This window comes from Procambarus clarkii, chromosome 23, assembly GCF_040958095.1.
Source record: "Procambarus clarkii isolate CNS0578487 chromosome 23, FALCON_Pclarkii_2.0, whole genome shotgun sequence".
In the NCBI taxonomy this organism is placed as follows: Eukaryota; Metazoa; Arthropoda; class Malacostraca; order Decapoda; family Cambaridae; genus Procambarus; species Procambarus clarkii.
In genome coordinates, this window is record NC_091172.1 from 11,702,163 (window position 1) to 11,715,201 (window position 13,039).

General features: G+C 42.2%; 1 protein-coding gene across 5 annotated transcripts in view; it reads right to left on the reverse strand.

The window, feature by feature from the left end:
- LOC123753826 (cell adhesion molecule Dscam1) overlaps nucleotides 1-13,039 on the reverse strand; it is a 1,066,948-nt gene that overhangs the window by 972,726 nt on the left and 81,183 nt on the right. For all 5 annotated transcript variants that reach the window (XM_069329883.1, XM_069329881.1, XM_069329882.1 and 2 more), the window contains exon 2: nucleotides 7,406-8,435. In XM_069329883.1, the coding sequence (XP_069185984.1) occupies nucleotides 7,406-7,451 (46 nt within the window). In that variant the 5' untranslated portion in view covers nucleotides 7,452-8,435. The remainder of the gene's footprint in view (nucleotides 1-7,405; nucleotides 8,436-13,039) is intronic.

The following is a 13,039-nucleotide window of genomic DNA, read 5'->3' on the forward strand; positions in this document are numbered from 1 at the left end:
GATACATTTATATGTATGAAAATATAGGAACAAGAACTCGACAATGCGATGCTTTAGTGGTCAGAATACTCCTGGGATATAGGCGTATCAGGCAGTTTCTCAAAATCCAAGTGTCCAATACACCAAGTGTCATCTTTGTGAAAGTGCGCAAATACACCATGTGTTAGCTTTGTGAAAGTGCGCAAATACACCATGTGTTAGCTTTGTGAAAGTGCGCAAATACACCATGTGTTAGCTTTGTGAAAGTGCGCAAATACACCATGTGTTAGCTTTGTGAAAGTGCGCAAATACACCATGTGTTAGCTTTCTGAAAGTGCGCAAATACACCATGTGTCAGCTTTGTGAAAGTGCGCAAATACACCATGTGTCATCTTTGTGAAAGTGAGCAAATACACCATGTGTTAACTTTGTGAAAGTGTGCAAATACACCATGTGTCAGCTTTGTGAAAGTGCGCAAATACACCATGTGTCAGCTTTGTGAAAGTGCGCAAATACACCATGTGTCATCTTTGTGAAAGTGCGCAAATACACCAAGTGTCAACTTTGTGAAAGAGAAAATATGCATTATCTTCAATATTATATTGTAGAATGTCCCCATATTAACACACGTTCGACCCACTTGGGTTGATATTTGCCGAACTTGGTAAATACTAGAACTGGAACACTTGATGATATACTGAACATAGACGCATGTTTGACCGTATACAGCACCGCTTATGTAACGAAATGTAATTATAACTTGAGCTAGTAAAAGCACCTTAATCATTTTCTGTAGTTGAGTGCTTAGTAACTCACTAGTTTCCGTGGCAGCATTCTTTCGCCGAGAAAGGAGGGATGTAAATATATACATACATATATATATATATAGCAGTCTTTCTTACAGACACGTTAGTGTATATAACAGAAAGGCGAGATCATTGAGTCTAGCCTTTCTCTTTTCTCTCTTTCTCTAGCCAAATCTTTTCTCTGTTTAGAGAATGAAGATGAAAAATTGACTCTCCAAAAGTTCATTTTAGAGATTTGGTCTGACGTTGTGAGATGTGTTTAACTGGCTTACACTCCGTCATCTTGGAGACCAGGGGCCAGATTCACGAAAGCACTTACGCATGCACTTACGAACCTGTACATCTTTTCTCAATCTTTGGCGGCTTTGTTTCCAATTATTAAACAGTTAATGAGCCCCGAAGCACCAGGAGGCTGTTTATAACAATATCAACAGTTGATTGGCAAGTTTTCATGCTTGTATATTGCTTAATAATGTAAACAAAGCCGTCAAAGATTGAGGAAAGATGTACACGTTCGTAAGTATTTGCGTAACTGCTTTCGTAAATCCGGCCCCAGAAGGGAATAATCACCATCCAGGCCATAGCTCCCACTGGGCTTCATCTGCGACTAGTATGAGTGTAATAACTTAACACTAAATAAAGTTGATTCCCAATGAAAACCAGTTCATTAGCATTAAAATAAATGAGTCACTATGGGTCAAGCATCAGACGTAGGATAATAAATAGCTTTTCACTTGCAGGTACATTAGACACAGCAATTCCATTTCTAGTGCAGTCAAGTTGTAGTTTGCGAGAGAGGGAGAGAGGTAAGAGAGAAATGTATGAATATCGGAATTTATGAATTTATGAATATGAAGGCCTAGAGGCTTGTATGCTGCCGAGCATACGAGCATATTTATATCTACACAAACTCGTTCATATATGTCTACCCTACGCTTGATTCAATCCAGCGATTTTTTATGTTATCCGATAATTTGTTACAATAATACACGACTGTAACCGCAAAACATTATTTACCAAGGACTTTTCTGAATTTATTTCCATTGTTTCGTAATCTATTCTGTGTCGATATATTTGACAAGATAGTTATAACCATTAATGCGTTAGTGTTCTTCAAGAATGTTCCTTCTTACTATTCATCATTCGAGAGATTGTAAATAAACCTTGATGAATATCTTTTCATTAGGAAGGCTTGTAATTCTTATGACTATAATTCCTCTATCACATCTTTGTCTGAGAGTCCCTACATCCCGCCTCTGCTGTGGTTTTGGCCGAATAAAAGAACAAACTGCTCCCAGAACTGTTCTGTGTGATATATGGCTCAACTCCTCTGTTAGATTTGGCTATCCTCGTATAACACTGATAACACCGTTTAGAAAAGTTATAACCTCCAGAATTGGCATGTTGAATAATGCTTGCATAACAGATAAGGAAGTCATATGTCATAAAAAGTACTTTTGAGTACATATGAAAATAGGGTCAAGTTAGACTACAGTACAATTGGTAATGTGTGTCGCCTGTAAATTGGGAAACAAAATCAGGTGTCAAGCAATTAGAGGAAGTGTTTGCTTGTAGTGTAATAAGGCTAAGCAGCCACACTTTGGGGCCAGATGTTTAGTGTTGAGCTGCTCAAGGCAGTTTAGAGCTGCTTAACAGAACCCCTTGGCTGGCTACATTTAGGATCATTAGTACTGTACGCTCCCTGAGTGTTTAATCACTGGTGTTATGGGAGGGGATTCTTGAGTTATCTTGAGTTGATTTCGGGGCTTTTAGTGTCCCCGCGGCCCGGTCCTAGACCAGGCCTCCACCCCCAGGAAGCAGCCCGTGAAAGCTGACTAACTCCCAGGTACCTATTTACTGCTAGGTAACAGGGGCATTCAGGGTGAAAGAAACTTTGCCCATTTGCTTCTGCCTCGTGCGGGAATCGAACCCGGGCCACAGAATTACGAGTCCTGCGCGCTATCCACCAGGCTACGAGGCCCTGTACGAGGGGATACTGCTTGAAACTGCACACACACACACACACACACACACACACACACACACACACACACACACACACAAAGACACTTCCTGAATGCAGAATTTCAGGTGTACTACACAGCTACACTTGCTGGCACGAAACACAGACTGAAAGCTGAAATGAATGTTTCTTATAATCACATGTCAACATTCTAATTGTTGTATCATTCTCACACTTCCTACAATAATGCACATGTACAGGTTCGTTTAATTGTTGTAATGTACAATGACGTTAATTGTTGTAAGTACTGTGATGTACACACAAGTTTTCATGAGCACATTTTTGCCATGTACACAATTGCTATATTTGTTCACAGCAATTTATGCATTTGAATAAATACACACATATATATATCTAAATATGTAAAAACGAACTGTATCAGTATGAGGCTAAAGGTCAGACGCTTGGGGCAAGCAGCACACAACTTTGCACTGTGATTGCCGTGGGGTAGGTGCCTAATAGAGGCGGGCCGGCATTTGTTCCATTGATCCAATTAGTAGAATGATTGGATCCCCTAATTGACCACGCTACGAAATCGGTGGAGTGTTACTGGTAGAGTCTACAGATTCTTTGACTAAGAACAGTCATAAAAGGGAATAAATTAACAATGATAATGAATCCAAATCTCGCTAGATCGTAAGTCATAAATCCCCATCTCGCTGGATCGTAAGTAATAAATCCCTATTTCGCTGGATCGTAAGTCACAAATCCCCATCTCGCTGGATCTTAAGTCCGGAATATTCATCCCCATTTCGCTGGATCGTAAGTCATAAATCCCCATTTTGCTGAATCGTAAGTCATAAATGTGGGGGAAAAAACCGACTTCATTTACTAATCTTTAATACAATAAACAGACAATATTCCTGTTGTTTTTGTACTAACTAATTAACAACAATTAACCAAATTTTCTTAGTTATTCAAAGAAAACGAGATTTTAGAAGAATTTTCCTCTGAAAAATGAGGATATATTGCCACATCAGCAAATTAAACTCGCCAGCTAATAATATTGTGAATTATTCTTAAAACATCAGTTTCTGGACTGCAAACATCATAATAACATTTCCCAGGAACGAACTTAATTATCAGTACTAAAATAAATTAAATATGAACCCCTTTTTCCACTCCTTGATAAAATGTATTAGGAGGTAACGCCTTATGCGGGAGGGAGAGGGAGCAGCCATTCTTTAAACCCGCAACCCGTTCTCGCACTTGCTTACAGTCAATATTGACTTATTCAATAAGTGCATATGTGACATACTAATTGATTGTGAATTTTAGTTTACCTTGAAAAGCTTTGTAGAAAACACCGACCTCACCTAACCTTCTTAGTATGTTAAGATAAGCATCTTATTGCTTCTTATTTACAATTATTACTTAACCTATCAACGGTATAGGCTAAGTAATAATTGTAATTAAGAAGCAATAAGATGCTTATCTTAACATACTAAGAAGGTTAGGTGAGGTCGGTGTTTTCTATGAAGCTTTTCAAGGTAAACTAATATATTCACAATCAATTAGTATGTCACATATGCACTTATTAAATAAGTGAATATTGACTATAAGCAAGTGCGAGAACGGGTTGAAACCCGGAATGGAAAACGAGTCGTGTTGACCTCACGAATGTTTGCACAGTTACTAATCATTCTCGCGGAGTTGGTCAGCACAAATCGACACCATCGTATCCAAGGAAGGCATTATATACATACAATATTCACAATATGTCATGAGCTCTTATTTACGGTGTAATATACTGTTAACTGTTATGTCGCATGCAAACAGCTAACCCAAGGGTAAGCACTGCTCTCATCCTTTCATTTCAGATTATTATTATTATTATACATGTGACTGAATAATTTGTGTAGCAAAATTTAAGGTGTACGTCCAACAAATGGTGCTGTTCCCCCCCCCCCCCAAAAAAAAAAAACAAGTTTTTTCCGGACACAGGTGAGGCATGTATATAGTAGATATATAAAAACACGCGCCTATTCGAATGCAAAGTTGTGTCAAAATTTCAAAGCAATCGGTAAAGAGGTTTCGAAGATTTTCCTCACATGAAAACACATTAAAAACACAAGTAAATAAAAAATATGTTTTTTCCCCCCATCACAAAAGTGACATCTATATATTATGTATATAAAAACACGCTCGGACGCGAATGAAATAATTTGTGAAAATTTTCAAAGCAATCGGTAAAGAACTTTCGGAGATTAGCGATTTTGAACAAACGAACATTAACATTTTTTGTATATAGATTTTTAAGCTGTATTTCTTATGAATCCATCCCTGCCCTTGTGTGGCAGTGCACATGAGAATGTTGTTACATATCAGTACATTAAAATATTGACTGTAACTGGGAGATTATATATATATATATATATATATATATATATATATATATATATATATATATATATATATATATATATATATATATATATATATATATATGTGCTTCAGCCTACAGTTTCGAGCTATTGTCTTGTGTATGACCCTCTGTCCTGCGTGACAGTGAATACCAGCATTATTCTCACTTTAATAAGACTTAATTGAATTCCTCAGATTAGGCAAAATTGTAATTAAATTTAGTCTATTGACTAAATTTAATTATAAATTAAAATAATAATAACAATAAGTATTAAATTTCCTATCAGTCGATAATTTCGATAGACTATATCACTAATACCCCCCCCCCCCACCACTACCTTTTAAAGAAAGCTACTTGCATGAAAATCAAACAGACAGCCTACTACCATATCATACAGTCCGCTACTGAAATAATTAAATTGAAAAATAAATTAATTAGATATTAGAAATCTTTCCATAAATTAACTAATTGTATTAAATGAATAAAATCCCTCAAGTCAGTTTTCCCCACAATAAACTCCCATCTCGCTGGATCGTAAATCGTAAATCCCCATCCTGCTGGATCATAAGTCATAAATCCCCATCCTACTAGATCATTAGTCATAAACCCCCATCCTACTGGATCATTAGTCATAAATCCCCATCCTTCTGGATCATAAGTCATAAATTCCCATCCTTCTGGATCATTAGTCATAAATCCCCATCCTTCTGGATCATAAGTCATATTAAGGGACGAGATCAGTAACTGCGGTGTATTATGAGGATATCTTCAGGAACACGGGAGTAAATACACTCATTATACAACCCATTCTCCTGTTTAGGTGATAGATTTTGTAACTAGGTGCACCACAGTACAAAGATTGCCGTTCTAAGCAAGTAGATAGTAGAACTTTGTACTATTCACTTTACAGACGAAAAAAAGTAGCTAAAAAAAATATATATTCCTAGGCTTAGTACAGCACACATATGTACTATATTTGGCCTCAGACGGCATGTGTTAGGCCTAGGAAGGTTAGGTTTGTTTACTTTGTCTTTGCAACATTAGTAGAAAATAGTTTTACAGTTTGTCCAACTTAATAGTGCCGATTTCTACTTTCTAAATTCGTTGTAAGTCGGTATATATACTATGGTCCTCATCGCTACTTTAAGTACTACCAAAACAGGAGGCTGGCCTGCATTATAACACATATAACATCACTCATTATAGTACAAAACATCAATTATACCTCAACATCAATCATTATAGACCAAACTAATATATTTTACACATAACGTTTCTCATTTAAACACAAATATGTTTCATTTTATCCTCCTTGTAAGGAAACTGGAAACTTATGACTGGAGAGGCATGTTTGGAGGCATGTGTGTGTGGAGGCATGTTTGGAGGCATGTGTGTGGATGCATGTTTCGAGGCATGTGTGTGTGGATGCATGTATGGAGGCATGTGTGTGGGTGCATGTATGGAGGCATGTGTGTGGATGCATGTGTGTGGAGGCAGGTTTGGAGGCATGTGTGTGGAGGCAGGTTTGGAGGCATGTGTGTGGAGGCAGGTTTGGAGGCATGTGTGTGGAGGCAGGTTTGGAGGCATGTGTGTGTGGATGCATGTATGGAGGCATGTGTGTGGATGCATGTATGGAGGCATGTGTGTGGAGGCAGGTTTGGAGGCATGTGTGTGGAGGCAGGTTTGGAGGCATGTGTGTGGAGGCAGGTTTGGAGGCATGTGTGTGGAGGCAGGTTTGGAGGCATGTGTGTGGAGGCAGGTTTGGAGGCATGTGTGTGGAGGCAGGTTTGGAGGCATGTACTCGCCTATTTGAGCTTGCGGGGGCTGAGCTCTGGCTCTTTGGTCCCGCCTCTCAACTGTCAGTCAGCTAATATAAAGGTTCCTGAGCCTATTGGGCTCTATCATATCTACACTTGAAGCTGTGTATGGAGTCAGCCTCCACCACATCACTTCCTAATGCCTGTGTGTGTGGAGGCATGTGTGTGGAGGCATGTGTATAGAGGCATGTGTATAGAGGCATGTGTATAGAGGCATGTATGGAGGCATGTGTGGAGGCATGTGTGTATAGAGGCATGTGTGTATAGAGGCATGTGTGTATAGAGGCATGTGTGTATAGAGGCATGTGTGTATAGAGGCATGTGTGTATAGAGGCATGTGTGTATAGAGGCATGTGTGTATAGAGGCATGTGTGGAGGCAGGTGTGTGGCCAGAACAAGAGAGCTGTGTACTTACCCAAGACGCGGAGAGTAGAGGGGTTCCAGGTGGTGTGGTGTGTCATCTTCTCTTGCAGAACACTCGTTGAACACTCCTTGTTCACTCACAGTTTACCGGGAGAACACTGCTAGTTCACTCGCAGTTTACCGGGAGAACACTACTAGTTCACTCGTAGTTCACCGGGAGAACACTACTAGTTCACTCGCAGTTCACCGGGAGAACATTACTAGTTCACTCGCAGTTCACCGGGAGAACACTACTAGTTCACCGGGAGAACATTACTAGTTCACTCGTAGTTCACCGGGAGAACAAAACTAGTTCACTCGCAGTTCACCGGGAGAACATTACTAGTTCACTCGCAGTTCACCGGGAGAACACTACTAGTTCACCGGGACAACATTACTAGTTCACTCGTAGTTCACCGGGAGAACAAAACTAGTTCACTCGCAGTTCACCGGGAGAACATTACTAGTTCACTCGCAGTTCACCGGGAGAACATTACTAGTTCACTCGCAGTTCACCGGGAGAACATTACTTGTTCACTCGCAGTTCACCGGGAGAACATTACTAGTTCACTCGTAGTTCACCGGGAGAACACTACTAGTTCACTCGCAGTTCACCGGGAGAACATTACTAGTTCACTCGCAGTTCACCGGGAGAACATTACTAGTTCACGAGTACTAAACCTGCAATACACCGTTGTACTATCATGTTCACTAGTAGTTCACCATCAGTAAACTTTTAGTTCACTTACTTAATAGTACGCTTAATGTACTAGTATACTCGTAGAACTCGCAGAGTAGCACACATATAGTACACTCGTAGAAGACTGGTAGCGCACTCCCAGCACGCAACACCACACACAACACTGATCGCAACACCGCACGCAACACCGCACGCAATTCAAATCAACACAGTCTCTAAGGTGCAGAAGCAGCCAGGAGGAGCAACGAAGGATTCAGGAGCCCATATGTGTTTTTCTATGTACTCTCGCTGTATACTCACGTTCCTTGTGTTATCATATCCACTCGTTACCAATTACATGTTTCTGAAACACAAATATGTATAAGAACATGTATAATAATTATATACGACAGACAATTGTTTACATTCGAGCTTAAGTCGAAGAATGCTTCGTTCACTATAGCCGTTCGAAACTTACCCAACCCATGATGGGAACACGTAAATAAATGCCAAGAGAAGCTGAACTTCACTTCATACATTTAATGTCAACTGAGACGCTACTTATCAGTAAATAAATTACCTACAATTATCATAATATATATTCTAACTACTGATCCAATTGTTTAAAGACTTGCTATCTCGAGAACTTGACAAATGAGAGAGAGCAGCAAGGGCACAAATGTTGCAATGGGATACATAAACATGAAACACAAACATGAAACACCAACATGCGCAATATACAACCCGTCCTCGACTCAAGTCCATTACATCCAGCGGTCGACCCCACAGACGCATTCATAAATTTTAACATGCTGTTCATTCAAAACGGGAATTTTCTCTAGTATAAATTAATATTATAATATATTAGCATATTGTGTATATATAGGCATAGGTTAGGTTAGGTTAGGTGTTTAGGTTCTGTTGGCGATTATTTGTATTTGTAGTACGTGGGTGAAGCATTTATAGCGAAGTGATTCAAACAAAATTCGTCAGTGAAGCACTTGTTCCGGATATGTTCGAACGTCAGCAGTTGTGAGTCGTGTGTAAACCGCTTTTCATTCATAAACAGGAGGTTTGGCGGGTGCATGGAATCACTTTTGGATCTTTGTTTGGAGGACGGGCTGCAATATACATCCGTATTTCATTTCAGCGCCCACCCCGATCACGAATGGATCTATGGACAGACAATACGATCAGTAAACAAAACTCTCAGGAGTAATTTGAATCTTAATCCGAACTCAAAACCTATATTTTGGCATCGTTTTGGATTGGTCGCTCTCATCTCCAGTTCAAACACAACCACCCGTCAACTCGTCCTCAAAACAATGCATAAATGCCCCTTCATTCAGCACCAGCCCCAATATTTATAAACAAAATACACTCACTCAATATTCAACCCGTTCTCACACTAGGCTGTTTAAAGCAGCGGCCGTCCTCCCCAGAAGCATTCATCAATTTTAACGTACTGTGTATTAAAAATGGGTTTGTTCTCATGTATAAATTAATATTCTTATACATAAAAATTGTATGTATAGTTTGGCGTAGGTTAGGTTAGGCGTTTAGGTTCTGTTGGTAATTATTTGTATTTATAAGTCCGTGGGTGAAGCATTTATAGAATTGTAGTTCGAACAGAAGACGTGAGCGAACCACTTGTTCCGGAAGTGTTCGGACATCATCGTCAGTCGTGTGAAAACCGCTTTTCATTCATAAACAGGGGGTTTGGCCGCTGGATTAAAGATCTTGGATCTTCATATGCGAGAAAGGGTTGCATTACTTACAGCCCGTCCTCCTAACAAAGATCCAAAAGTGATTCCATGCAGCCGCCAAACCCCCTGTTTATGAATGAAAAACGGTTTACACACGACTCACAACTGCTGACGTTCGAACATATCCGGAACAAGTGCTTCACTGACGAATTTTGTTCGAATCACAACGCTATAAATGCTTCACCCACGTACTACAAATACAAATAATCGCCAACAGAACCTAAACACCTAACCTAACCTATCCTATGCCTATATATACACAATATGCCAATATATTATAATATTAATTTATACTTGAGAATATTCCCGTTTTGAATGAACAGCATGTGAAAATTTATGAATGCGTCTGTGGGGTAATGGACTTGAGTCGAGAAAGGGTTGCATTACTTAAAATTCATTTTGAATCTTTACCTCGCATCGTGGTTTACTCGGTCCGAAATAAGTTTCACTCACGTAAACGTCATTTATAAACTACTCACACACGGACAAAATCACACGGGCTTCAACACGATCAAGAACAATGCCGTAATAAAAATAAAACAAATATTATAATATTCGCAGTAGTAGAGAAGTGATGGAACGAATTCATTACCTGGAGGCGTTGGATAATTCTTGGTCCTGTGACTTAACAGTTTCACAGCGACGTGTGAGTTGGCAGCCTCAAGGCTCCTCTTCACCGAGTTGTGATGCTAACGGTGATTGTAAGCTCTTGGGGGTGAACCCAGTAAACCTGTTCACTCTGGCGTTCCAGTACGGAAGAAATGTGGCTGTTCTAAATGTATTCTACAAAATTCCCGAACTGCTGTCTCCCCAGTTTGGCTTATCGGTGACTCCTCTCGTTCAATAAACAAACTACCAAATTGGTGCGATATGGGACAGTAAAATGGATGTTTCCTTTCCATGAACACAACAATTTTGTCATCTTATCGCCCATCATATGCAAAGATAACGAACACATTTTGGCAACAGACTGATGACCAAAACAAACTAACACTTCAATAGATAATAAATCTTGCATATAATCATCCTCGACCTGCACCATCACCCGGGAGGCTACAATCATCCTCGACCTGCATCACCACCCAGGAGGCTACAATCATCCTCGACCTGCACCATCACCCAGGAGGATACAATCATCCACGACCTGCACCATCACCCAGCAGGCTACAATCATCCTCGACCTACACCATCATCCAGGAAGCTACAATTAATCATCCTCGACCTGCACCATCATCCAGGAAGCTACAATTAATCATCCTCGACCTGCACCACCATCCCTGCCATCACCACTAATACCATCACTAACTCCACCACTACCATTACCACCAATAGTTTCATTAACACCAGTAACTCCACAATTCCCACCCCACCCCCACTATTTTCCGCGTCACCCACCTCACTACCAAAGCCACCCCCACCAATACCAGCGTCACCCCCACCAATACCAGCGTCACCCCTATCAATACCAGCTTCACCCCCACCAATACCATCGTCACCCCCACCACAACCAAAGCTACCACCACTACCAGCGCTACCCACACCACTACCAGCTCCACAATAATATACAAGAAAATAAGGGAAAACACACGGTAGACAAAGACAGCCTTAACCTACTAGCCCACGATAGGACGAAAGCCCACCAACCCGAAACATGAATTTACTGGGAGATTTTTTTTTATTTTTACATGCAAGCATGCAAGTATAAGAGGAGCAGTAAATGGTACAGCTACACACAAAGTATGTTAAAACATGTAAGGAACACAATAAAGAGGGACATTGAGAAAACTAAAAATAACACCGGCCTGAAGGGCGCACACGAGATAAAACGCATAGCAGAACATACCACAGGTCCCATGCATACACTAGACACACAGCAATCACACAAACTACTCAGATTGTTCATACTTCTCCGGCCACTCCGCCGCCGGGAAACGAATACAATACGCCTCCCAAAGCAACATGATGATGTCCGGAACAGGGCGAGCATGGGCCGTACGAGGATCAGGCATCAAGTCCGGCACACCCTCAACAAAACACCGAGCCTGCGGAACCCAGACGGTCGAGGGGCACCACGGAACAGGCTGCACGCGGTCAACAAAGTAAAACGACAAAGGGTTATTCTTCCTGTCATACGCTACGCCGGAGGCCAAGACTATTGGTAGGGGCTTTCCCCCACGGGGCCAGGCAGCGCACTCGCAGCCTCCTTGGCAGGTCCACAGGGCTCCGCGGCAACCACCGGACGTGTCACCTGCAGGGGCCCCCCACGCCGAGCATCCTTCTTCAGCAACAACACAAGGTCGCGGCCCGCACCAGCACCCACACCACCTACGTCCGTTGGAGCGACCACCCCCCACTGCGGAGAACCTTCTGCAGAAGAAAGAACACGAGGTGAATCATATGCACAATCGTCGTCATCAGCAGGCACATGGACGTCAGCAACCACCATCGACTTGGATCCAGGTGCGTCGCGATCCACCACATCATCGCCTGAAGACCCACCGGCGTCGAAATCCCCCACGTCAGCCCAAGCAGTAGAAGATTGCCGGGACCGTTTGGGCTCCGGCCGCACATCCTCAGAGCCAGAGGCTGACCCAGAACCACGGGCTTCACAAGCCATGTGAACCGATGCCCGTCGCATGACGGCAGCAGCCTCAACCGCAGGGGGAACTGAGCCGCACACAACAGGACACTCCGCAGCCCCCCAGCACCCAGCTCATCGGAAACACCCGGCGAAAGCGCAGGGCCAGATGCAGCAGCAGGAGACGAGGAAGACGAAGACGTCGACGACACGCAGAGACCATCTGGAAGACCCCCGGGAGCAGCTGTGACAGCGACAGGGGCAGGAAGATCAGCCGACGGCACCGGAACACCCGGAGGAGGAGCCGCACCATCAGGAGGACTGCTGGGCGACGCAGGGGGAGCCACAGCAGCCAACGGGACGTCAATATCCTCGCCCACGGAATCCACCCCAACAGGGAGCGGCGGGAAATCATCCTCCTGGAACAGGTTCACAGGAGCGACAGCAGCCTCGGAGCACCCGGCAGCCTGATGCCCCAACAGGCCACACCGAAAGCAGGTACGGGGTTGCCGGGCATAGTAAACCCAGACGTAGTACCCCAGAAGCCGGACCGAAGAAGGGATGTTGTAACACTGTAAAAGTGTTTGGTTTAGTTTTATTTAATACATAGAGATTCAGGAGTCA